General features: G+C 44.5%; 1 protein-coding gene across 9 annotated transcripts in view; it reads left to right on the top strand.

Moving 5' to 3' along the window:
* Positions 1-27966, top strand: part of LOC147634732 (E3 ubiquitin-protein ligase At3g02290-like) — an 87699-nt gene that overhangs the window by 19387 nt on the left and 40346 nt on the right. The window contains exons 2-5 of one of the 9 annotated variants that reach the window (XM_086803894.1): positions 22180-22271; positions 22367-22417; positions 23092-23132; positions 23254-23453. In XM_086803894.1, the coding sequence (XP_086660020.1) occupies positions 23331-23453 (123 nt within the window). In that variant the 5' untranslated portion in view covers positions 22180-22271; positions 22367-22417; positions 23092-23132; positions 23254-23330. Of the gene's footprint in view, positions 1-22167; positions 22272-22366; positions 22423-23091; positions 23133-23253; positions 23454-27966 lie in introns of all 9 variants that reach the window. The other 8 variants (XM_086803895.1, XM_086803902.1, XM_086803901.1 and 5 more) reach the window with 8 other exon arrangements.

Raw genomic sequence — 27966 nt, 5'->3', positions numbered from 1 at the left:
GTGTGGACTTTGATGAGATCTTCTCTCCAGTGGTCAAAATGACCACACTTAGAGCTGTGTTAGCTTTGGTTGCACATGATGATCTGGACTTGATTCAGATGGATGTGAAGACTGCTTTTCTTCACGGTGATCTCCATGAGGAGATATATATGCAAGAGCCAGAGGGTTATGCAGTGAGTGGAAAGGAGAAGCTTGTATGCAAGCTGAAAAAGAGTCTTTATGGGCTCAAACAGGCACCAAGGGAATGGTATCATAAATTTGATACATTCATGAAATCCCAGAAATTCAGGAGAAGTGACATAGATAAACTCAGTGCTATGGACAGCCCACAGTCAGATAGAGACAGGGCTGATATGGCCAAGATTTCGTATGGTTCAGCTTGTGGCAGTCTCATGTATGCCATGGTTGCTACTAGGTTGGACATTGCATTTGCAGTGGGAGTGGTTTCTAGATACATGGCCAAACCTGGCAAGAAGCATTGGGAAGCAGTGAAAGGTGTCATGAGATACCTGAAGGGCACACAGGATATGTGCACTAGTACACATAGTGCACTTAGTACATTAAAAGTACTAAGTGTACTATGTACTATAACTTATGGGCTTGTACACACTATAAGGGTGGGCATAGTGCCTTTACCCCAACACCTCACGATTGTCCTGACTATTTTAAGACAGAATCGACTGTATGCTAAATTAAGTAAATGTGAGTTTTTTATGACAGAAATCATTTACTTAGGACATAAGATCACAAGAGACGGGTTGAGCATTGACTATGACCGAGTTTAGAAGGTTTTGGCCTGGTCGATACCGCAGACAGTGAGACAACTTTGTTCTTTTCTCGGTTTTGTTGTTTTTCTTCGAAAATCTGTGCAGGGGTACTATCAGCTCACACTACCGATGATTGACTTGTTGAAAGGTCGTGGACGTAAGTTGAATCACCCTATCTCTTGGAATAACGATTTGGATATGGCCTTCAGACTTTTGAAAGATAAAGTCAAGGAAGCGCCTACCTTAGCACTACCAGATCCTAGTCGGCCTTATGTTCTTGAGACCGATGTGAGTGACTATGCGATTGGGACTGCTCTATTTCAAGATGGTAGACCTGTTGCTTTTCTTCGAGAGTCGAAAGCTGGACGACACTCAATCTCGTTGGCCAATCCTTGAGAAGAGCTTTATGCTGTCATTCACGCTCTCAAGCATAGTTGCAATGAAACGCGTTTCATTCCATGTGAATGAAACGAAACGTTTCATTGAAATGAAACGCGTTTCTTTCATGCTGTCTAGGAAAACCTAGGTTTTTCAACGTTTTCTATCCAGAGAGCACGTTTTTCGAAAAAAACGTCTAGAGGCGACATGGAAACTGATTGAAGGAGCTCTTGCCTTGCACAAATCAGCTCCTCTACTTTATTATTTGTCATCATTCATGCATGATTGCATCTATCAGGCTTTAGCATGCTGTACTTTGTGTATTTCAGACTTTAGTTTATTTTTGTATCAGCTCAGGATTCAAACTTTTTGTGATCACTTTGAGTGCCATTACTGAGTAGTTGCCATTATTGATGATGAAATCCAGATCTTGATTCTTGATGTTGGCAGTTTATTTATGCCAATTGGTTAGTGACTCAGTTGGATGCCCACTGTAACTGTAATTGGGTCACCCAGATTCTTTAGTTTTAGCTTGTAAACATGTTTTAATGTGTAAATGATGCATGTTTAATATTGTTTTGCAGGGAAGGCAACTCATTTTTAACATATTATAAACCTGTATATAAATTTTGAGGCATGTATCCCACCTTTTTGTATGAAACGTTTTTGAAACTTCTGGAAAATGAATGAAACGTTTATGAAACACGTTTCATGAAACGCCTGGCAACTATGCTCTCAAGGTTTGGAGGCATTATTCATATGGCTCCAAGTTTGTGGTATTGACTGATCATTAGTCAATCAAGTATGTGTGTGATGCGGATGTTTTGAGAGAAAGAAAAGCTAGATGGACAAAGTTAATGCAAGATTTTGATTTTGAAATACGCTATCGAAAGGGGTCCATGAATAGTGTAGCAGATGCGCTCAGTTGGATCAGAGAGGTGAATACTTTGTCATTCACCGAGATTTCTTCTGACTTATTTTAGATTGAGAGGGCTTTGCAGGATTGATAGTTATTTTGGTTTATATTGGCAGAGGATCCAGGATGGGAGCTCATTGATTGACCAAGACTCAGTGACTGAGCAGTCTACCATTCTGGCTTGCGGGAGGCCAGTAGATGGTTCGGAATGGTTTACTATTCTGTAATGACAAAATTTGTGTACCACAGGTCCCAAACATTAGGTCCAAGATTCTTAAGGAGTGTTACGACGCTCCTTCTACTGGACACCTTGGGGTACACAGAACATTAGCTTTAGTGAAACACACTTTTTATTGGCCAAAGATGAAAGGATATGTAGAAGATTATGTCCTCAAGTGTCAGGTTTGTCAAACAAATAAAGCTGAACGCTTTAGACAGGCTGGGATGTTGTTGTCAGAATATGTAGTGGAGATGAAGACAAAATGTGAGAACACAAGAGCAAGTGCAGAAAATAGACAGCAATGGAGAGAGAGAGAAAGAAAGAAAGAAAGAAAGATTTTATTAACGTCTTCCAAAAGACCGAACTCGGCCTATGAGACAAATCGGAGTACCTGTATGGGGTATCCTCTGTCATCCCAACAAAATGAAAAAGTACTGAATAAAAAAAGCTGAATCTGGGTGTGCAGGGGATGGAAAATCCCGAATACAAGACAACGATGGCAAGGGGCTATGGGTCCATTTTATATGGCCCCAATCATGCAGTCGTCCTGTAGAAGGGCAGTGGATAGGGCCTGAAAACTCCACGACCAGCAAAGACCACCAGTCGGCCAGCATGTGTGAGAGGTCGTGGACCTGAAGAGTCAGTCGGCCACCCCATGTGTCCCCCTGCCAACACAGGGCAACCACCCAAGCCAAGAAAAATAGAGAAAAATGGGAGAAAAAATACGGAGAGTGGGGAAAAATGAGAAAACACCTAATAAGGGCGGGCACACCCACAACAAAGGCCCTGGTGTATAGGTATAGACAAGAGATGACTTCTAACACCCCCTCTTAGCTCCTGGCCCTGGAACTATCCCCAGGGAGCTGGAGTGTTGCCGGAGCAACGCGTGAGATAGCGACTTCGTGAAGAGGTCCACCGCACTGTCCTCCGTCGAACAGAACTCTAGCAAGATGTCATCAGCAACGATCTTTTCACGAACAAAGTGCCTTTGGATGACCAAGGATTCCACCAATGGAAACCCAATCCTCCTAAGTAACCTTTGCAACTTCACCACCTCACAAGCAGCACCACAAGCAGCCCGGTACTATGCCTCTGTCGACAAGGCAAGAGATAGCTGCCTCTTACTGCTCCATAAAACTGCTCCTGAGCCGAGGGTAAAACTGTCACCTGAAGTAGATCTCCTCGTGTCTGGATCTCCTCCCCAATTTGAGTCACTCCAATTGTGGAGTTGGACTCCATCCATCAATCCCCCTCCTGTGTAAAAGAGTCCAAGATCCGTCGCATGCTGCAGAAACCACAAGATACGCAATCCTGCCTCCCAAAGAGTCATCTACAAACATGAGCTCAACAGTCTCATCAGGAAGCTCCCGTCCAATCTGGTATACATCAACCAAATCAATGAACCATTCTGCTTCTGAGTAAGAGAGGCACCATATTGCTCACAAGGATCAACGACTGTTACGGTGGGATGCCAAGTCCTGGAAACCTGTTGAAGACCACTCAAGGCCTTCGGAAACTTGTAACCAACCCCCTCTGAATCATCCGGAACCACAAAGCTTGGAGAATGTGCATCATCCACCTCCTTCTGCAAGTAATCAACTGTCACTTGCTTGGCTTTCCAAAAGGTCCCCGTGGAAAGAACTTCCTCATCTACAGGAGTTTCTTTGTCGCGAAAACTACGAGACATCAGAGCATAAGCTACTTGTAAAGTTTCCTCTGACTGACAAACACAAGAACTACCAACATCTGGACTGGAAAGTTCTTGCCAACTGTTGCCATCAACTGGCAAGCTATCCACCATCTGGTCCCGGAAAGCTTGCATCTGCAGCGTATCCACACTTAAGTGGCCATTACCAGACTGCCACTCATCACAAAACTGAGGACTTGGGAGAGAGAGAGTGCTGAAAGTTTGTAAACTCCATTCTCCACTCCGCCTTCCCAAACTACCTGGCCTGTTGCCTTGTCCTGGAGAGCAACAAAATGCTCATCAAACTCCACCCGTACGCCAGTCTTGCAAACCTGATGCACTGACAGATGAAAACCAAGTGATGGAACATACAACACTTGGGAGGAATGCTTCCCCCCTCTGCCATCGGGAACTATCTCCAACCTGCCCTGTCACGTGCATCCCGCACTTGGATGCCACGTAGACATTTCTGTACAGAAGGTGCAGGACCTGGGATGGTGAACTGGTCCCATGTGAGCCCAGTCCGGGACGAGTCAGCCAGGGATCCATCTCGGTCGTCCGAGGTCAGGTGTGCATTGTCCTGCACATGAGTCCAAGGTCTGGTGTGCACTGTCCTGCACATGAAACAGTGCCAGTCCGCGCTGTGAGTCTCCCTCTAGAATGATGTCAGTGGTTTTGTGTATCTGGTATGGTACCGGATTCCAGATCACTGAGTAGATTATGTTTAGGACAAGGGCCCAGCCCATAGGGCTACCCCGGATCTTAGTGTGGGCATGGGAATGGTGTGAAACCATCCCCATGTGGGCCAGTAAGGCCCAGGCTAGACCCACCAGCCATGGAAGGGCTGTAGGACAGTCCTAAGGCAAGAATAAGGCTATTTTCAGGAGGTTACAGCCTTCATAGGGCTGTAGGGCAAGTATGGGGCAGCCCATACAAGCTGCCCAGCCCATGGATTGTGGGCAAAGGCTATGCCCAACCTTCTAGAAGCAAGCGCCTGCCTCCCCAGCTTGCTAGGGAAAATACGCAGCATTTATTAGGATTTTTTTGAGCATTTAATGTTGAATTTACTCAGTCGTGGGATTTGTCTGCTGGCCGCCTGCTCTTATACTGGCCGACTGCTGCTGTAGGGTAGTATAAATAGGAGAGGTCCACAATCCCATCATTCATCTCAGTATTCACCAAGAGCTCAAGCCAATCAAGGGCTAGACAAGCCAAGGAGATTGCTAAGCAAAGGGGTGGACTTCTGAAGGTCAAGGGCAGGGATTTCCCAGCCAAGAAAGGTCAAGAATTCTGTATTTGTTTTCAGATTTACATCATTCTAATAAAGCAAATACACCATCCGTGGTGGGGGCCCTACAGAGGGTAATTGGGACCCAATACTGTGTCCTCTCCATCTCCCCCTTCTCTCTCTATTTTCTGCACATCTCCTTTCAGTTTGTGCGTTAATTTCCGTCGCGAAAAAAGTGCTGATTTTTGAGTTTTGAAGTTACCGATCTTTCTCCGAAGCTTCCGCATATTACATGCCCTCACTGTGAACTGGGATAGTGGATGTATCCCCAGTAAGAATGTGACCAGAATACCTGTAGAGATCCTGTAAATCTGAATGGGAAGGAGTCATGTGCTTGGAAGCACCACTGTCTAGAATCCACTCCCGAGTATCCGTAGTGGCGAGTCCTCCAACCTCCTCCCTGCTTGAAGGAAATGAAACATTCACCTCCAGGTGCACAAATGCTGGAGTCTTCACGATAGCTGCTGAGGATTCTTCACCCTTCTCGGTGTTCCGCTTGGGACACTGCCTCCAATAGTGGCCTTTCTCCTCGCCACAATCATTACAGGTCCTCTCTGCCTTCAGTTTCTCGCGGTCTGAGTCAGACTTCTTCTCAGAAGACTTCTCCGATGAAGCCTTCCCTTTGCCCTTGTTGTTACGGCCTTTCGACCATTGGCCAGTTAAGGCCTCCGAACCTCCGTCCTGTGGAGGGTTCAAGAATCTTTCCTTCTGGTCCAAGACCATGGACACAAGCTCCTCCCACGTGATGGTGCTGAGCCTACCACTGGTAATCAAAGACGAGTAAAATGCTGAGTACTGAGAGGGCAAATGCGACAGCAACGTTATGGCCATATCCTCTGATGATATCTCCTTCCTAGCCTGAAGAACTTCTTGCTGAAGAGCCTGCAGCTTGTTAATGTGCTCCCACATCGTTGATGACTTTGCAGGGTTCATAACCCGCATTTGTACTTCCAAGGAAATCCTCTTCATGGGCGATACCCTGTTATAAAGAGAAGCCAAATGCTGTCATATACCTCTGGCCAGCGTCATATGCTTTATATGATTGATTACCTGCGGTGTGCAGTTGAGGAAGATGAATGAACGGACCCTAGCATTGACACGATCCCACAACTGTGCATGTGCCTCTTGGTCCTTACGAATCGACGGTAACTCCCCTTCCTCTACTTGCGGCCGTGGAACCCCAACAACGATGAAATCAGCAAGGTCGTAAGACTCCAGAACAGATTCCATCACAACCTTCTAGATGCCGTAGTTATTCGCGTCCAATTGACGGTCCACTGGGAATGTGGGGAGTGTCGAGATCTTCACATGTCTCTCAGCCATCTCAAGCAGATCTGCCATTGCAGGGATGTAACTGAAAAGGGTGGGTGCGTGGGAACAAAGAAGAACTTACGCCTGCAAGTGGCTGTCCAGCAAATCAGCCTGCCTTCCTCTTGCTTCTCCTCTTCCCAAACAGTCCAAAACAGTCCACCAATCAGCAATGCAACAATCCCGCTCTTGCTCACAAAATTCCCAAGAACTATTCAGAGCCTAGGGCTCTGATACCATGTTAGAATATGCAGCGGAGATGAAGACAAAATCTGAGAACACGAGCAAGTGCGGAAAATAGACAGCAATGGGGAGAGAGAGAGAGAGAGAGAGAGAGAGAGAGAGAGAGAGAGAGAGAGAGAGAGAGAGAGAGAGAGAGAGAGAGAGAGAGAGAGATGAAATGAAATGAAATGTTATATTAACGTCTTCAAAGGGCCATAATGACCTATGAGACCAAAAGTTACATCATGGTGGATCTGATACAATGTCTGGATAAAAAAACCCAGAAAATGAAAAATAAAGATGATACTACTGGCACCTAGAAAATGAAACTGGAACTGGAAGGTAATCAGCCTGCCTTCCTCTTGCTTCTCCTCTTCCCAAACAGTCCAAAACAGTCCACCAATCAGCAATGCAACAATCCCGCTCTTGCTCACAAAATTCCCAAGAACTATTCAGAGCCTAGGGCTCTGATACCATGTTAGAATATGCAGCGGAGATGAAGACAAAATCTGAGAACACGAGCAAGTGCGGAAAATAGACAGCAATGGGGAGAGAGAGAGAGAGAGAGAGAGAGAGAGAGAGAGAGAGAGGGGGGGGCGTGTAACTCTACTCTATATACACAAGGAAAATCCCGAATACAAGACAACAATAGCAAGGGGCTATGGGGCCATTTTATATGGCCCCAATCATGCAGTCGGCCTGTAGAAAGGTAGCCGACAGGGCCTGAAAACTCCACGACCAGCAAAGACCACCAGTCAGCCAGCTGTACTCTGTCGGCCAGCATGTGTGCGAGGTCGTGTGGACCTGAAGAGTCAATCGACCAGCCCATGTGTCCTCCTGCCAACACAGGGCAACCACCCAAGCCACGAAAAATAGGGAAAAATGGGAGAAAAAATACGGAGAGTGGGGAAATATGAGAAAACACCTAATAAGGGCGGGCACACCCACAACAAAGGCCCTAGTGTATAGGTATAGACAGGAGATGACTTCTAACAGTTGCATCCTTTGCAAATCCCAGGTAATAAGTGGGAAAGTATTTCCATGTATTTTATTACCGGATTGCAAAGAACACGTTAAGGCCACGATTCTATTTGGGTTGTGGTGGATTGCTTGACAAAAATGGCTAGATTTTTATCGACACGGAAGACTGTTATAGCTACGCAATTAGCAAGGCAGTTTATGGAGCATTAGTTTAGACTGTACGGGTTACCGCCGCAGGACAGTTAGTGATAGGGACTCTAAGTATCCAAGTGACTTTTGGAGGCTTGTTTTTGAGAAGTTGGAAACAACTTTGAATTTGAGTTTCTCAGATCATCCTCAATTTGATGGCCAGACTGAAAGGGTGAATCAGGCTTTGGAGGATATGCCTCGTGCATATGTCTCCAAAAGACAGAGTTCATGGGAGGATTATCTTCCTATGTTAGAATTTGCATAACAGTACTAAGCATACGACTACAGGTTTTAGTCCTTTTATGCTTATGTACAGTTGTTAACCTAGATTACCTGTTACTGTGGGATTTTCAGGACTTCAGCATGATGCAGCATGTAATTTTTTGCAAGATATGCAAGAAATGTTACAAGTTGCGAAGGAATCTATTAGAAGTGCTCAAGGCAGAGAGAGATTTTATTCTAATAGACATCGTTCACCCAGAGAGTTCTCTGAAGGAACGATGGTGTATTTGTGAGTTTCGAAAGATTCTGAGACTTTACGGACGGGTCGATCTCCGAAATTATCCCCTAGATACTGTGGATCATTTCGGGTTACACGCCAGATTGGTTCAGTTGCATATGAACTGGACTTGCCTTCTCATGTGAAAGTTCATCTCGTATTTCATGTCAGTAGACTTAAGGAAGTACTGGGTGGAACAGACCAGTTAGTTACTCCTCAAGAAATCATAGATGTCGAGGATATGACATTTGTCTCACATGAATCGGAAAAGATTCTTGGATTTCATGAAAGACGATTGCGGAATACGCTACTCACATAATACAAGATCAAGTAGAAGGATCGTGTTGAGGAGGACGTTACATGGGAGACATTGACTACCCTTTAGAGGGACTACCGTGGGTTTTTACTGAGCTCAGGAGTGAGCTCTTAGAGGAAGGGGAGTATGTCATGTGCACAGAGTGTTTCTACTGTGTGCTACACGTACACAAGACTAGCTTCGAGGCTTGGGGAAGCTTGGAGCTAGGCAGGCTGATTGGCGAGCTGGGCTAGGGATAGACTGACGGGCGGGCACCCAAGTATGGAGGGACAAGCGCCCAAGTGTGGACACCCAATGACGGGCTAAGAGCCTATAAAAGGGTGGCCAAGGTTAGTCAGTTGGATATAGAGTCTTGTGAGTCTTTGTGAGAGCTCTATGGTCAGGAGCCTGGATCTAGTGCAGACGTGCACCTGCTTCATTTTAGCCGAGGTCGGCAGTAATCTCGAGGCCCGCAAGGGTAGCTCCTTGGCGTTATGGGACGTCATGGGGTAGAGATTGGTTGGTGCATCTTGCTAGTTAGCTTAGCTTGTGGCTCGGTGGGGACAACCAAGACTTGTGGGTTTTGCCCACGGCTGTCATGGTTGGGTGGTGAATCAGGCCTGCACCCCCTTCACGTTATTTGGCTCTGTTATAAATAGCATGTCCAAAGTTCAAACTAAATAACATGTCCAAATAAAATGATACTGGCAGCAGCTGCTAGCTACTATCTACATCCTCATGCTCATCCTCATCTGCATCTTTTGCCTTTGCAGCCTCACTCTCAAGGTCACTGCCGGTAGCCGAGTCCTCAAATGCCTAGATGTCTCTCTCCTCCTGAGGAATGTCGGGAATCTCCTTGCACTTCATGATATCAATCTTATCTGGATTCACTTGGCGAGGCTCAATGGGATGACCCTTTTGTTCTAGCAATCAGAGATTGCAATGACAAAAGACAAGCCTCTCCAATTGTGCTGAGGAGAGTCTATTTCTCTTTTTCGTGTGAAAAAGAGCCCATGTACTCCAGTTTCTCTCACAAGGCCCTGAACTGCAATCCTGGGAGAGAACTCTCAATGCAATCCGTCTCTACATTGTACACAAAAAAAAATAAAAAAATAAAAAAATAAAAAAAATTGGATGATGAAAAAAACGCGTTTCATACAGGACGAAACGTTTCGAAACGTTTCGTACGTTTCGAACCTGTATGAAACGTGTTTCTATGCAACTGTGGTCGGATGTCCCCCCTAGAGGTGTCCCTCACAAGGGACGGGGGATGGGGACGGATTTGGGTTGGGACGTTGTGGGGGACGGATCCTGGGGGGACGGTCAAGTGATTGTTGGGCAGCCCAAAAGTGACCGTTGGGGGACGTCCTCTTGGGGGCCTTTTTTGGCCATGTTCAAGGCCTTTAGCCCATAGTTACAAGGGCCATAGTGGCCGTCTTGGCCCTCCTTTTGAGCCTTTTGCCCCTCTTGCCACTCTAGTCTCTTGCCCCTTTTGCCCCTCTTGCTCAACCTATCCTCACCTCCCTCTTGCCTCAAACTCCAATGCCCATGCTACATGTGTCCCTAATGCCACCTCCCTCTTGGCTTGCCTCTTCAAGACTCTTGTCCCTCCCTCTCGCCTATCTATATAAGAACAAGCACACACACACACACACTTCCTCACACGCACACCTTCAAACCTTCAAGCCTCTAGAGTCAAGGAAGTTCAAGTCTCATTGCTCATTGCTCAAGCTTTCACTCTTTGATTGGCGTATTTTGTTAATATGACTCAAAAGCTTACCATTTTAGTGTAAGTTTGTGCTCATTTTGATGTACTTCCAAAGTAGAATAAGTGTAGAGTAGAAAAACTAAAAAAAAAGTATTGTTTAAGTGCCGTTCCCTCCCTCGTCCCTGTTCCCTACTTATGGCCGTCCCCGTCCCCGTCCCCCGTTACCGTCCGCCGTCCGTTGTGACTATGCCAGGGTGGTATTGGACACCAAGGCTGATTGGTGTGGGTCGTAATGGACAAGAGTCTTGACTGTGAAGTCCTTCCCAAAATCTTTCCTAAACACAATTAAAAACCAAGGTTAGTCCTAAACCAAATCATGTGGTAGCAGGCTATCTCACCTCCCAACCACGATTGGCATCCACCGATCTCTCCCGAGCCAAGGCTAGTGCTTCTTGCACAATCCCATAGGCCCCGTGTCTAACTCCGACATCCCATACTACTGAAGCCTGCCTGAAGGCCTTCGGCACGCCAACCTACGTACTCGTCGCCATGTGCATGGCATGAGCATGTCTGCTCTCTTGGTCCAACCAGACCTTCAATGGTGCATCCGCACAACTATGTCTCATAATAATCCAAGCTCTCACTTACATAGTGATAACTACACCATAAATAGCTAACTTACTATAATCGGCCATTAAGCTCATTTTATCAATCCAAGAACCCTAGCCAAGTATGAGCTTGCTAATTTCTAATCTTGGGACTCCCTAAGTCCGTTGGATTAGATCCCAAATTCGTAGATTAGTGTCTAGATACATAACATTCTTTCCCTGTTCAAACATTTACTCTTAAATGAAATTAGGGTAGCGCTTTTTAAACTAGTTGCCGACTCCCAAGTCGAGTCCTCCTCCGCCCTATCTTTCCACTTAATCTCATATTCAAGGATCAACTTGTTCCTAAGTTGTCTTTCCCTACGAAATCTATAATTCTCTTGGGTTCATGTGGAACATAGGACAAGCCCTCAACCTCAACAAGTTCCTTCTTTCAGTTGACTGACGTGAAAGGCTAGATGAACTCACATTCTTCAACTATCGTTCTTCTTGTGCTTCAAAAGTACCGGTGCCCCCCAAGGACATTTACTTGTACGAATCTATCCCATCCTGAGATATTCCAACAACTGTCAGGCAATCTCATCCTCTTCCAGCTAGCTTGTCCGTTACGGTGCAATGCTTATAGACTGAGACTCCAGGACTAAATCAATCTCATGATCAACCGATCGACTGGGCAGAAGACCATGAGGTAACTTATCTGGGAATATCGGCAAGCTTTGCCCTGATGTTCTCTAAAGCTCGTGGGTAACTGGAAGGCACAAACAATGACCCGGACTAGGAGAGAAACACTTCAAGTGCAAACAGAGTATAACAGCTGAAAGCCACAAAGTATACATGGACAGCACATTGAGCCAGAACGAACAGCCCCTCGTAGGTACTTTATTACGTAGAAGCTTTTACAAGGAATCCAAGGTGAGGGTGCAAGCTGCACCGGATTTTCCACAGAACCTAGGTAGCTTTCCACACATGAAACTCCGACAAAGATTTCTTCACAAAGCCAAGCCAAATCAGTCCCACAAAACAGTTCAAGCACATCGTGAATCTGCTTAAAACAGCCCATTGTCTACAGCCTGTTGTGAGGGCAAAAGAGGGAAGAAAAACTCTATAGTCTGCTTGCACCGACCACCGAAGGAAACAACCCGACCAAAAGAGTGTGAAAACAGCCTCTTTACGGCCTGTTCATAGGAGGCCAGAAGAGGTAAAACAACACACCGTTGTCAGCTAGCCTGTACGACCAATTCGAGGGCGGCCAACAAAGAAGAAGCTCACAGCTGTAATCGGCCTGTACAAAGGCAGGAGAAGAGAGAGAGAATACTTAGCTGAAAAGCAATTATCGCAGGATTTGAACCAAATCATAGCATAAAGCTATGCCAAAAATCACCAATGAGGTGATAGCTCAAGTGGTGAAGGTGTTTGCCTAGGACCAAGAGGTCCTAGGCTCAAAACTCCCCTTGGTCCTTCCTCGACAGTATCACCTACGGGTGGATATTTAAGCACCTACAGGCGGGCGCCTACGGGCGGTGAAAAATCAGTAACTATGGGAGGATCTGGGGCCTAAGGCCACTTTTTTAAAAAAAGGAAAAGAAAGCTATCCCAAAAATTATCCTCAATACATATTGTTGGTATCAAATATCAAATATCTGGAGATTTGCTGACAGTTTCATCCTGCTCGGAATTAGTTTGCTTGGTCGGGAGGTTGCAGAACACCGTCATGTGTTCAACAGATCAGATGTAAAGCTTGCTGCTGACGGGCTTTTGGCTGTCCAAGAGATGGAAACGTCATATCCTGTTGAAACCGAACATCATTTCTGATCCTGCACTTGGGCTTTGTACCATGAGGCGTATTCCCAAGAGTAAGTGGTAAATCAAGGGTCTTGTCCAACTCTTCGTTCTCCACCGGAGGTACCACCGAAGAAAGACGAGGTCGCTTCTTTTCAAATCGGGAGTGAGAGTCCAAGCTATCTGGTCTCTTATTCCTATACTGTACAAGAGGATATGGGACCATATGCTGATTGAGCGGGTTTACTTGAATATCCCCGTTCTCCCATAAGTATCTATATGCCAAATCCCTGGGGTTCTCTGCATACATCTGAGCCAAGTCACCAAATATGTCCATCACTCACGTGTCATGGGCTACCTTGCTAGATAATAGCTTTTCCACATATGGATAGCGACAATAGTGGCTCAACAAAGCCTCATGCTCAGCCAACTGCCCGAGGAGTTTGTCCAACTGTCCAGTAAAGAATTCTTTTTGAGCATTGAGAGTCTTTTGAATTCTGTAGCCATATGCTCAAACAATGTTTTCATGTCATGGCCCAATAAAACTGATCTATCCATGAGGTAGATATCTGTAAAAACTATGGCAATATCTGGGTCCTTCCAAGATCTTTACTCTTCTCCAATCAACCAGAGAAGCTGAGCTCTGATACCACTGTAACCGGAAGGCAGAAACAAAGACGTGGACTAGGAGAGAGACACTTCAAGTGCAAACATAGTGTAATAGCAGAAAGCCACTAAGTATATATCGACAGCTCACTGAGCTGGAACAGCCGCCCCTCCGTAGTTACTTCTTTATTACGTAGAAGCTTTTTCAAGGAATCAAAGGTGAGGGTGCAAGCAGCTTTCCACACATGAAACTCTGACAAAGCTTTCTTCACAAAGCCAAGCCAAATCAGTCCCTCAAAGCAGTTCAAGCACGTCCTGAATCTGCCTTAAAACAGCCCACTGTCTACAGCCTGTTGTTAGGGCAAAAGAGGGAAGAAAAACTTTGTAGTCTGCCTGCTCCGACCACCGAAGGAAACAAACCGACCAAAAGAGTGTAAAAACAGCTGCTGTACGGCCTATTCATAGGCGGCTAGAAGAGGGAAAACTACACACTGCTGTCGGCCAGCCTGTACGACCAATTTGAGGGCGGCCAACAAAGAAGAAGCTCACAGCTGTAATCGGCCTGTACTAAGGCAGGAGAAGAGAGAGAGAGAGAAATAGCTGCTGTATGGCCAGTCCCTTGCGACAGCTAGTCGAGCAAGAGAGGGGGAGATACACAGCTGTCGGCCTGCCTGTAGGCGACCAGCAAAAACAGAGGGCAACACTACTGTCAGCCAGAGGACCATAAAAGCTCCTGTCAAGTGCCTATGCTTCAACGCTTTTATTCTTGAGCTGAACCCTTCCCGGTTGAAAATCCCCATTCTCACCTTGGTTCCAGTTTGTGTGTGTAAAAAGACCAAATGGTGACATTGTGTCTCCCATACATCGAGACTAATTGAATTAAACTTACAATTAGCATCAGATGACATGGTAAGCCTGTCTTCCATACATCCAGACTAACTGAATTGAACTCACAATTGGGATTAGATGATGTGGCATCTAGAACACATTGGAACACTTCATAATTAGAATCCTTTACTATCTTACGAAGTTTGATTGAGTTTACAAGTGTAGTGGATGGGACATCAAAATCACCATGTAGACAAAACTGGACATCGTCCTTGACGAAAGATAGTTTATGACCCTTCTATCTGTACATTGTGGTCATGAAACCGCTCTTTACCTATAATAACATCTACTCTATCTAATTCATAATCATGAAATCTAGTGGCTCCGAGTAGCTTTGTATAGTTATAGGCAATTGAGACATTTGCGGAGCCCAAAACTACGTGCCTGATGGCATGTCGACACAATACTGGTGATCACTTGGTTGTGTCTCCACTCCTAACTTCTGCACAAGTTTGGCATTCATGAAGTCGTGAGTACTCCCAGGGCCAAAAAGAATGTGTACAGTTTTCCCCATGATTGATGTATACATCCGTATTAGGTCCGTAGGACTGAAAACTTTCATATTAGAGCTACAACCCTTACAAGAACTCTGATATGAAGCAATAGTATGTATAGAAGTAATCTTACCTTTAGCCTTGGTCGCGTGGGCTCCTTGATGGCTAGTGCCTAGAGTGCAGCCACACAATAGTGGGGAGAAGAGGGAGAGATGATAATCAACAAGAGAATGAACACAAGATTAAAGGGATTGTGGGAGTACAAGATGTAGTGGAAATCATAAATTCATTATAGAAGTAGGTCCTTTTTATAGAAGAGACCTCGTTACATATTCTAAGCATATGCTAGATGTGATGGTATCACATATGCTAAAGATGATTTCACCACATATTCTAAGTATGATGCCACCACTGTACCACATATGCCTTTTAAGAGGCTGTTCCTACACAAGAGACTTGTACATACTAGTGGCGGTTGTTCATACTCATTGGAACCGCTTTATTTAAGGAAGACATTCAGTGCTAGTTTACTCAACCACCTAGCACTTGTTTATTCCCACATTAATCACTATTAATATTTAACATTCTCTCCCATAGTGATAATATGGATAGAAAGCCTAGTCATCCTAGACTAGGTTTACTTTATCTTCTTGCTACTGCTTCTCGTCAGAGGTAGAGGAAGCGGAGTTTGCAGAGTCTTCATTAGCTTTGAGCTTTGCAAGCCTCTTCCGACACTCTTCAATGTAATGCTCTAGCTTGTGGCAGTAGTGACACTTTTCTTTCTTCTTCTTGGTGTCACCTTGGGATGAGTCCACTTTGTCTTTGTCCCTGGAAACGTAGGCTTGGTCTCTTTTGCTTGCAATACCTTGGATTTGTTTATCCTTGTTTGCTCCTCTTGGAGAAGTAATCCAACCAACTCCTCGAAGGATATAGGACTGCCTCCTCCTCTCATAGAGAGATTCAGAGAAGTATAGAAACAATGATAGGCCTCAGGTAAGGAGTTAAGAATATTTGAAATGGAATCACCTTTGTTTATGGTCAAGTCGTCTAGCTCTTGCATCAAGTACATGACTCGTGCTTCATTACGGGACTGGAACATGGTCTCGAGGACCACCTAGGTAGCCCTTGTAGAGCTGCAAAAGCGGATGTACAATTGAGTGCTTGACTGAAAGAGCAATCATGACCATTGCTTGAGCATCATGGGCATCCCACCGCCTTTGGTCTTCAGTGGGTATAGGAGGCAGTGTTGTAATGCCTGACACAACTTGTGCCATAGTCTGAGTCGCTCTTGATGTCGAGGTGCCAGGAGTTGGTGCAGCAGGACGAGGCTCTTGCCCTGTGACAATCTTCCATAGCCCCTTGGCAATTAAGAGACTCTTTAGCATGAAACTCCATAATGAGTAGTTGGGACCATCAAGCCGATCTTCAGTTGTCATGAATAAACCAAATCTAGAAAGCTCAGTGGAAGCAGCTCTTTGCGACATCCTTACAGTAGTATGAGATTTCCCATAGTTGGAGAGAGCACTAGGAATAGGAAAGCGTGCCCCTCCTCCCGATGTGAGCTCTTGGGAGAAAGAGAGAGGTACGGAAGTGTGTACACAAGGCACCAGGATATGACGAGATTGAAGGTGCGATTGCGGAAGTATACCAAAAACAGGGTGTATACTTGAATGAGCTAACACAAGACTCTAGGAGTAGTGCACAGGAACAAGAGTGCCTATGGATGCTTCCACCTTCGAAAACCTCCCCTTACGAACGAGAATCCCCAAATATGCATTTGCCCTACCAAAAACAGGGTGTATACTTGAATGAGCTAACACAAGACTCTAGGAGTAGTGCACAGGAACTGCACAGGAACAAGAGTGCCTATGGATGCTTCCACCTTCGAAAACCTCCCCTTATGAACAAGAATCCCCAAATATGCATTTGCCCTATCAACTATTTATTTGCTGTACTAATTCTTTCTATTGGCTATCTCTTAGTGCTAGGCTTCATTATGGTTGAGTCCTTGAATTTAGAAGAAATGTATGAAAAAGAGAGCCCCAAAAAATTGCTTGTACCTCTGTGAACAAGATGCCGGTGAGCTGATCTGTGTCTTTCCTCTTTTCCTTTGACACCCAAGCCGAGTTGAGAATGGAGCTAAGAACAGAGCCGTGTGCAAGGTAGACAACTGAGACAGAGCTCTCTTGGTCTCAGAGCTGGCCAAGAAGCAGCGCGGGCGGCGGCAGCGAGTGTAGGCGGTGCTTAGAGTTGGTTGAGGCAGCGGAATTGGGCGCAGGCACCAAAGAGGCGGAGGTGGCACTAGCTTCAGTGGCTGTGCCCAGCTGGCCGGCAGAGGTGATGCGCTGTGTTGGAGATGCAATCCACACTTCTAGAGAGAACCAGCTCACGTGGTGAGATTGGGTTTGAATCGTGGCAAACTGAGGTGTTCCACAAATTGGTGTAGCCATCTAGACTCCAAAACCTTAAGGTGACCTCCGATTATCCAATTTGTAGAGACCTCAACTTGCCAAGATTCAAACCTAGTCTCACCACGTGAGTTGGTTCTCTCTAGAAGTGTGGATTGCATCTCCAACAGAGGTCACCTATCACCTTAAGGTTTTGGGTCTGGATGGCTAGACCAATTTGTGGAACACCTCAGTATGCCAAGATTCAGACCCAGTCTCACCATGTGAGCTGGTTCTCTCTAGAAGTGTGGATTGCATCTCCAACACCCCCCCCCTCAAGCCACACTTTGGATGAGGTCTTAGCTTCCAACATCACAACCTCGGCTCTGATACCACTGTTGGGTTAGGGTTGCACAGAAATGAGGCACACACAGAGACGTACACAGCAGCAAGCTTTCTCAAGAGAGAGAGAGAGAGAGATGGTGATTGATGCTCAAAGAAAGATTGGATATAATTTGTCGAGCAAGAGAGTTGACTCCGCAATATCAAAATACATAATAAGTGTGGTGTCCTTTCACACCTAATATCCAAGGGGAGAAACCCAAAGGGAGAAAAGTGCCCTTGGTTAGCCCATGTTCACATGTGGCACTACTCATATCATATGTGGCATAACTCATAGCATATATGCCAATAAATAATGTATTGGCATATATGCTATGAGTTATGCCACATATGATATGAGTAGTGCCACATGTGAATATGGGCTAACCAAGGGTACTTTTCTCCCTTTGGGTTATGCCACATATGATATGAGTAGTGCCACATGTGAACATGGGCTAACCAAGGATACTTTTCTCCCTTCGGGTTTCTCCCCTTGGATATTAGGTGTGAATTATTTACTGGCATATATGCTATTTGTTATGCCACATATGATATGAGTAGTGCCACATGTGAACATGGGCTAACCAAGGGCACTTTTCTCCCTTTGGGTTTCCCCCTTGGATATTAGGTGTGAAAGGACACCACACTTATTATGTATTTTGATATTGTGGAGTCAACTCTCTTGCTCCACACATTGAATCTTTGAGCATCAATCACCATCTCTCTCTCTCACTCTCTTGAGACTTGCTGCTGTGTACTTCTCTGTGTGCGCCTCATTTCTGTGCAGCCCTAACCCAACACGCTGAATGACGGTGATTGGCTCTGGAGAGGCGGCGCATGGTGGCAGTGGGCTCCGAGACGGCGGCGAAATCTGTGCGTGGAACTCCATGGGCTGCAGGAGCATCGGCTCTAATACCAAATGATGGCTAGCGCCTAGAGTGCAGCCACACAATAGTGAGGAGAAGAGGGAGAGATGATAATCAACGAGAGAATCAGCACAAGATTAAAGGGATTGTGGGTTTACAAGATGTAGTGGAAAGCATAAATTCATTATAGAAGTAGGTCCTTTGTATAGGAGAGACCTCATTACATATTCTAAGCATATGCTAGATGTGATGCTACCACATGCTAAAGATGATTCCACCACATATTCCAAGTATGATGCCACCACATATGCCAAATATGATGCCCCCACATATGCCTTTTAAGAGGCTATTCCTACACAAGAGACTTGTACATACTAGCGGTTGTTCACACACATTGGAACTGCTTTATTTAAGGCTTACATTCAGTGCTAGTTTACTCAACCACCTAGCACTTGTTTATTCCCACATTAATCACTATTAATATTTAACACTCCCTTTGACTTTGACTTGCCCTTCGACTGGGGGCAGTTCAAGTGAAGCACCGATCCTCCTTAATGAATTGAAGAGTCTGTTCTTCTTTCTTTGATTTCTTTGAACTAGGTCACCCGTAGTCTGTGATTGATTTTGGGTCTCTACAGGAGTTTGTGAAGTTTTCCCATGCATAAACTTTGTTTATGTTGGGATCCTTCGTGGTTTGTGAATGAGGGTTGTTGGGGTTTCTTTCATTGTTTCTTCGCCACGGTCTCATAAAAAAATCTTGGTATATCGGATGACGTCATCCAATGTTTTTCTTCGATTATTCTTGATTTGGAGGTGATACCGATCAGGCAATCCATCCACAAAGAATCCCAAAATAGTAATAGGGTCCATGTGAGTTGCTCGAGCTTGCAAGTTTCTAAATTTTTGCAAATATGTCTCGAAAGGCATATTCTTCATTTCCAAGTTTTGAAACTTGGACACAATGTCGTACTCATCCTCGGCTTGCAGACTTTCCCGAAAAACCCTCTCAAAATCTACCCACGTCGTGGGCTTCACTCGACTCTTTCCACCAGGTAAGGGCTTTTCCTGTCATGTCAGGAATCCTTGTACCATTTGTATCTTTTTATCCTCAAGGAAAGGATAACTCAAAATGCGTACACCATCTGTGAAGCCAAGAGGCAATTGTCTTCTGATTCCGCTTCTCCGCATAGGGCTCTGGAATAAAAGAGGGTGCAACTAAAGTTGTCTGAGCTCCCCGTGTTGTCACCAAACCCGCCAAGGTTGCTTGGTCAGGTTTGGAATCTGTTAGGAAGGTCTTCCTTGTGTCGAAGAGTACCTTAGTGACTAGGTTATCAACCGTCACATCTTCATCATCTTGATGGTTGTTGTGGGGTTGAACATTCTCGTCCCTCCCACGATCGTTCTATACTTCATCAGCCATGACAAACCCAAGATAATTTGTTGTTGCTCAAGGAAAACTTGCATGTCGAGATGAAGTGCCGCCAAAATCCTTGTACCATTTGTATCTTTTTATCCTTAGGTAAAGGATGGAACTGAAAATGCGTACCCCATCTGTGAAGCCAAGAGGCAATTGTTTCCTGAGTCTTTTGATTCCGCTTCTCCGTATAGGGCTCCAGAGTAATAGAGGGTGCAACTAAAGCTCCCCTTGTTGTCACCAAACCTGCCAAGGTTGCTTGCATAACAACAATGGTGTTGGTGAGGTTCGAAATATGCTGCTCTAGCAAGGTTATTCTTGCGTCGAAGTGTACCTTAGTGACTAGAGCATCAAGTGTCACATCTTCATCTTGATGGTTGTCGTCGGGTTGAACATTCTTGTCCGTCCCACGATCGTTCTGTACTTCATCACCATGGCACACCCAAGATAATTTGCTGCTCCTCAAGGAAATTCGTGTGTCGAGATGAAGTGCTGCCGAAATCCCACTCGTCCACGAAACTCAAGTACCAATCCTGCTCTTGGAAGCTGGCTGTGTACTCTCAGCCCTCTTAGCCAAGGAGATGGAATTTTGAAAGTGGAGAACTCATAAGCAAACCCCCCCACTTTTATACAAAAAATCAAGGAGTTTACTTGTTTTTGGTTTTTTCTAAAAAAAAACTAAAGTGCTTTTCAGTTTTAATTTAAAAAAAACCCATGTGCTTTTATTGATTTATAGTCCCCCCCCCCCCCCCCCCAAAAAAAAAAAAAACAAAAACAAAAACAAAGTAAAACAAACGATGTGCTGCTTTTTCCCTATAAACTGCCGGCCTGTTTTTACCATCTGCACATGCCATTTTTTCCTGATGGCACATGCTTTTCTGGCTTTTCTTCTGGGCAACCATCTGCTGCCCCTGTTCTGCGCACCTCTGCTGCTGCTTCCCCCCCCCCCCCCCTGCTGTGCACTATTTCTGACTGCCTCTTTAGGCGTCTGGACTCTGCAGCAGTGTGCTAAGGCTTGCTAGTGGTGCACTAGGGCTAGTTGGGCGGCCTGGCTGCTGTCCAGAACAGCTGCCAAGCCTATTCAGGCCTCAATGGGTACTCGCCACAGTCCAACACAAACAGTCAGCAATCTTCTTCTTTCATCCCCTCTGACACATGACTTCATATGCAATCCTTGACGCCAACAAAAAACCTTGTACAACTTTGGTAGAGCAATTGCTTTAATAGAAAGAGAAAATAATCAGAGGAATACCTGGGAACGCCGACATCTATGATGCCTAGACACACATACCTCTTTAGCCTCTGCGTTAGGGTTGCTTTGATACCAATGTATCAGCCTGCTAGTCCCTAATCCCGGGGCCCCCTAACCCGCGGAGCCAAGTATTAGCCCGCTAATCCATTATCCTAGGCCCCCTTAACCCCGCTGGATTAGATCCCTAATCTGTAGATTAGTGTCCAGGTACATAACGTTGACCCCTATGCTCGGTGGTGATCTGATTGGTTTTTTTGCATGTTATTTAATTCCAAAAGTTCACTTTCAACCCATGTGGTATGTGAAGAAGCAAGTGGAAAGTGGTGAGCTATGGCTGCCAGGCATACATGGAAGTGTTTCTTTTAGGTCAGCTCTACAGAAAGAGAATTGCAGTGGAACGTTCTTCTAATGGCACAATTAAATTCAAGGAAATGGGTGTGAAGTGACTAGAAAGAAAGAAAGAAAGTAAGTTGTATTGATGTCTACAAAAGATTATACCTTGATAAAACGGCCATATGAGAAACAATGTTACAAGGGACTATGTTACAGAGTTGCGGAGTAGCCCTGCAACGGCTGAGACATGTGGTGTGGTAGGGAAAAATCCTCAGAGGTACATGTCCTGCCTGAAGAGCGGAGGGGTGTTCATCGTGTAGGCTCAACATCTGTGACCTCATATTAGCTCTCTATGTAGTGGTGGAGCATTCCTGTGTGTGTGCAGTGTCTCACAGATCTGGACCTTCCGTGTGGAGGGTCGTCTCGGCCGTTGAGCGCACTGCAACTGGAGTGCTCTCTAAGGTGGCACCTGGGAGGTGGAGTGGTGGCTCTAGTACCATCAATGAAAATTTGCAGTTTGAGTCCCAGTGTTTGTGTTATTAGGTGACATTAAAGTCTTAATGGTCTTGTTTGAAATTTGAATGGGCATTTTAAGGAGGCTACGCAACCTGACGTTTCAACCTTTGCCAATTTCTTGTTCTTGTTGTGGATTGATATATATATATTTTTTCATAAACTTGCCAACTTAGATCTACATTCAGAATTCTTTTCAGATCTTGGATATGATCGGTTAAGAATCCATGTGATTTGAGAATCACCAAGCTGAAGGTAGTAGGCCTCTTGGTGGAAGTACTCCACTATGAAGGTACTGTTTTGATCAATTTGTGTAGTGTGTAGGTAGACATGTTCTTCAGTTGTTGAAGCAAAAGAAAACCAATGACAAATTTCTTGTTTTGGCAGGGTATAAATTGCATATAGAGGAGTGTCTACTGATGTAGAGGTGTACACCAGGTGAGGTGGGAATGTTGCATCTTTGTCTCCTGTGATTGTGCCATTATGCTACAGTAATTTCTTGAATGTTTATATTTTTTGTGTTGAGGGACGCACAACCTTGTCAATGTCGAATCTGAAGCCTGATTTCATACTCCTTTCTTTAACATAAACTAAGTGAATTGGTATTCATAAGAACCAACTTCTACCTTGAAAAAGGTCCTTGATAGTTCCAATTGAAGACACTTGGCATTAAGACTTTGGCAAAAGAACTTGGTTGGAGCCATGTCGTTTATCCTCAAGTTAATACACGGAGACTCATCTGGCCAATTGAAGACACTTGGCATTAAGACTTTGGTTGGAGCCATGTCGTTTATCCTCAAGTTAATACACTGAGACTCATCTGGCCAAAGTCCTTGTGGACACAGGCTAATCTTCAATTTAGAAACCACCGTGAAGCATGAACAACAGGACAACCCTGTTCAATCCCAAATCCTCATCACAATTCCCCAACAGTTTCTTCAGCTAGTAACCTTAGGCCCCTTTTGTGGTCATATACAATTCAGCATAGTTGTTACATTAGGGTGTCCACATTTTGTTTGATAACATCGAGAATGATTGGCCCCTGTGAAATCAAGGCTAACTCAGATGACAATGAAGTTTTGTAATTTCATGGTGGTTGGTGCTTCTTTCAGGTAGCAGGCTTGGATATAATGCTGTCACTAGATTGCTTTAGGTGCTCGGCTAAAGCTTGTTTTGGTTGTGATCTTTAGTGATAGTTGATTTATTATATTTCTGTCATTGCCTCACGTGTCATATCTAATGCATTATTTTCCCCTGTTGTGATGTGCATATAGTCGATGTAGTGAATATTGAAGTCCGTACGCTGAAACATCTGGAGTTTCACCAGTGGACGTCAAAGGGTGTGAAGGAAATGGGAGCTTTGTGTTGCTGTCCAAGGATGGAAGATGTCGATGAGTTTACAACGTATCCATCGGGATCTATCTACCAACAGTGCTTCTGCTTTCGGTGCTGCCTACGTGTTTTTTTGAGGATGGTAAATCCTTGTCAATAATTAAGATCCTCCACTGAATCATCTTGTTGAGGTGCACTTTACAAAGTTTTCAACTTCTGAGGCCAGCCTTCCATAATGTCTGTAATGTGAATGAATTTTGTGTCAACCTTCATTTTTTTGGCCTTGTGTTTGTGAAGACATTACATGAAGTCTCAGTATTGTCTCCTTTCCATGGACTTGAGATGCAGGAAAAAGACTTGACACTTACAGAGATGATGCTACCAATTTGATACAAGCCATACGTTAGCAAACAGGGTTGCAACTATCACCAAATTTACGATCTACTTGGTTTATATTGGAATACCTTAGATGGTGAAGTCGGTGGGCTCTATGTGTGAGTCGTGAAGGTGGACAGAGCGTGGTTGACCACCTCTTTGGTCACACTGCCATAGCATCTAGATGCAGACATGCATGCCTGAAGCCAACTATTTCCACTCTTCTTCTCACACAACCAGGCCGCACCATTGTATCTATATTTCTTCCACTCCCGAATCTTATTTACTATTGAATACTTCTGGTTGGACCTAGACTGTGACTATAATGCATGTCTTTCTACACTTTTCTCTGATATTGAAACCCTACACATCAGTGATTGCCTGAAATGGTATATAGATTGTGACATGCATGCCTGAAGCCAACGATTTCTACTCTTCTTCTCACACAACAAGGCCACACCATTCTCTATTTGCTTCCACTCCCAAATCTTATTTACTACCAAATACTTCAGCTTGGACGTAGATTGTAGCTATAATGCTTGTCTTTCTACACTTTTCTTTCATATTGAAATCCTACCAATCAAGTGATGCCAAATGCCATCATCTCTCCTTCTCCCTTTTTATTTTTATTTTTAGATTTTTTATTCCTACACTCACCAACCCATGCGTGGGCCCTTCTCCCTACATCCTTACACTAACACGTCTCAAACGAGCGCGGCAAGCGAACATCTTACTTGGGTGTCTCCTTGTGGAATCGCATGCTCTAACCACTTGACGAACATGTTGTTGACTGTAACTCGCTCGGGAAGCGTGGGAGTGGGTGTGCATCGCTTTGATCATGAGCACAATTAAACATTTCGGCATTTAATCACAGCCACTAAACAATCCACAAAGCTGAAAATAAAAGTTGCACAATTGACATCACATAGAGGCCGGAATGGGCCGACCCCCCCCCCCCCCCAACCCCTCCCCGGTGGAGTATTTCATTATCCAAGGAGAAATATAACATGTACAAGCTTTGAGAGCCTTACTCTCCCCATAGGAGATGCCGGATTATCCATATACAATCATAAACCTGTCCTTCATCCAATATGGCTATCCAACATGTCCTTCCATAGGCGCACAAACATGTATAACAGTCCACATGGCTCTTCCATATGCGCATAAACTTGTATGACAGTCCATATGGCTCTTCCACGAGCACATAAACGTGTAAACTAGCCCATGTGGCTCATCCATGAACTCATAAACTTGTAAACCAGCACATGTGGCTCATTCATGAGCTCGTAAACTTGTATAACAGCCTGTATGTCACATCCATGAGCGCCAAAACCTGTAAACCAGCCCATGTGGCTCATCCATGAGTGCATAAACTAGTATAACAGCTTGTATATCACATAAAACCAGAAATTTCAGCAAGCTTTAGGGCTGTTTTGCTGAAAAACAGCCATCAGGGGTGTGCAAGATGGTGTAGAGTAGTGAAAATCATCTTTCCCAAGCTGGATATGGCTATGGTGGGCTTAGAAATGAAGAGAAATGCTGAAACATCAGAGTTTTCGGCCTCCAAAAACTTGCTTGAAGCTCAAACTCGCCCAAGAGAGAACTCTCTTATGTTCAAATAAGCAAGAAAATGCTACGATGCCATGTGTAGAGCTGAATTGACAAGTGTGAGGACACCTGTCTCACTTTTATCCTCTTATCAGTCACATGTCCCAAATCCAAAGGCCAAAAATTCCACAATCTTCAGCTCTAAAAATATCCTAGATGATAGTTAATTTCACATCGGCGCTTTGGCAATACTCGATCTCTGTTGAATTTTGGAGGTAATGACTCGCCCGGGAAGCGCGGGAGTGGGTGTGCATCGCTTTGACCATGAGCACAATTAAACATTTCGGCATTTAATCACAGCCATTAAACAATCCACAAAGCTGAAAATAAAAGTTGCACAATTGACACCACATAGGCCGGAATGGGCCGACTCCTCCCCCTTGGAGTATTTCATTATCCAAGGAGAAATATAACATGTACAAGCTTTGAGGGCCTTACTCTCCCCATGGGAGATGCCTCATGTGGCTCATCCATGAACTCGTAAACCTGTGAACCAGCCCATGTGGCTCATTCATGAGCTCATAAACCTGTATAATAGCTTGCATATCACATCCATGAGCGCCAAAACCTATAAACCAATCCATGTGGTTCATCCATGAGTGCATAAACTAGTATAACAGCCTATATATCACATAAAACCAAAAATTTTAGGACGCTTTAGGATTGTTTTGTTGAAAAACAGCCATCCGGGGTGTGCAAGATGGTGTAGAGTAGTGAAAATCATCTTCCCCAAGCTAGATATGGCTATGGTGGGCTTAGAAATGAAGAGAAATGTTGAAAAATCAGAGTTTTCAGCGGCCAAAAACTTGCTTGAAGCTCAAACTCGGCCAAGAGAGAACTCTCTTATGTTCAAATAAGCAAGAAAATGCTACAATGCCATGTGTAGAGCTGAATTGACAAGTGTGAGGACACCTGTCTCACTTTTATCCTCTTATTAGTAATATGTCCCAAATCCAAAGGCCAAAAATTCTACAATCTTCAGCCCTAAAAATATCTTAGATGATAGTTAATTTCACATTGGCGCTTTGGCAATACTTGATCTCTGTCGAATTTTCGAAGTAACGACGTGAATGGAAATTCCATAGGAGATTGCCAAAAATAGTAACTTTTCCTAAAATTTAGGAGATGATCTCTTTGTGTTCCACCACATGAGAAATACATGTAAGCACCATGTAGAAATCTGTTTTATTGCTCGATCTCTCCCAAATCCTCAAGAGCTCGCTATACATACTCTCCACTTGACACTTGAGCTCCAAAACCAATTTCTGTGTCCAAGAAACCGTCTCGAGTGCATGGACCATGCTACGAACACTTGGTCCTCTCTACTAGATAATACCCCATTCCCAAAGCTTGTACATTCTTGATCTTTTGGGCTTCCAAAGTCCTTCCACACACGTGAATTCTTGAGATGCTTGGCCTGATTAAAGATTCTTTTTCTGACAACTATTTTCGTATTCCTTCTCAATTCCTCAATTGAATTATAATCAATCTCGTTCTCTCTCTTCAATTCTGTCGGAAAACTTTTCTTTACATTCTCAAGTCCACTTGAACTCGTCAAAATGGAAGACAATGCATCGACTTTTCTTTACATTCTCAAGTCCATTTTGACGAGTTCAAGTCCACTTGAACTCGTCAAAATGGAAGACAATGCATCGACTTCTGGAAATGGGCAAGTCTGCCAGGGATATCCTCATGTAGACCAAATGGAATGAGAACAAAAACTCTCTTTGTGCGCATATCTAGAAGCCAATGAGCTCGATTTGCTTAACTATTGTCTAACAATAACTTTAAGGATCTCTGGTAAAAGTTTCTAGAACGACAATCAGTGTGTCCCTTAAAAGACCCTGATGATTTGGAAAGACCACATTGGGGCCTTCTTGAACTTATCAAACTAGACCCTAATCTCTTGAGTATCTTGTGCTGCAAAGAAACAAGTGTAAAGTGAAGTAATACATTCAAATGAGAGAGATGGAGGTACTATGTTGGGTGAAAGTAGAGCTCTATTACAAAATCAGCAAGCAGAATGGCAGAGTGAGGAGGCTTTATCGGCTTCTTCACTTGCCTTGAGCACTCCCATGATGGTCTTTTTAGAGTGGAGTATGGAAGCTTGAAGATTTTTGTGGGAGACGTCAAGAAACATTGGAGAAGTTTCTAGCTATAAAAGATCTTGAAAAGTATCTACAATTTCTTTCAAAAAAATATTTTGATGATGTAGTGGATATTTGCTGATGTGGCCTCCATGTAAGTGATGACATGGACATACCGTGATTACATGGGAGTTCATGTGGGGCCCACATAAGACATCATATATAGAGTTGCTTTCGACGAGAACCTTGCTTGTACTGGTGCAAAACAACCTGCTCCGGTACTAAGACCTCCTGTAATCCTCTGTACCAACTTTGGTTCATCCTCATCCGGCGGAGCACTCAGTCCGGGCCCATGATACTCTACAAGGTTGCTTGAATGAAACACCAGATGCATTCTCCAATGGCTTGGTAACTTGAGCTTGAAGACTACGTCACTGAGTTTCTTGATAATCTTGAATGGGCCTCTCTTCTTTGGAGCTAGTTTGGAAGCAACAACTCCGAATTGTTTGAGCCTTTGCTTCATGATCTTCAAATAAACCCAATCTCCTCCTTTGAAGGTACTACCCCGACGATGTTTGCCAGCCT

This window comes from Cibotium barometz, chromosome 10, assembly GCF_041138505.1.
Source record: "Cibotium barometz isolate CiBa-2024 chromosome 10, ASM4113850v1, whole genome shotgun sequence".
Classification (NCBI taxonomy): Eukaryota; Viridiplantae; Streptophyta; class Polypodiopsida; order Cyatheales; family Cibotiaceae; genus Cibotium; species Cibotium barometz.
The sequence above is the reverse complement of the archived record's forward strand: the minus strand, read 5'-3'. Positions and strand labels throughout refer to the sequence as shown.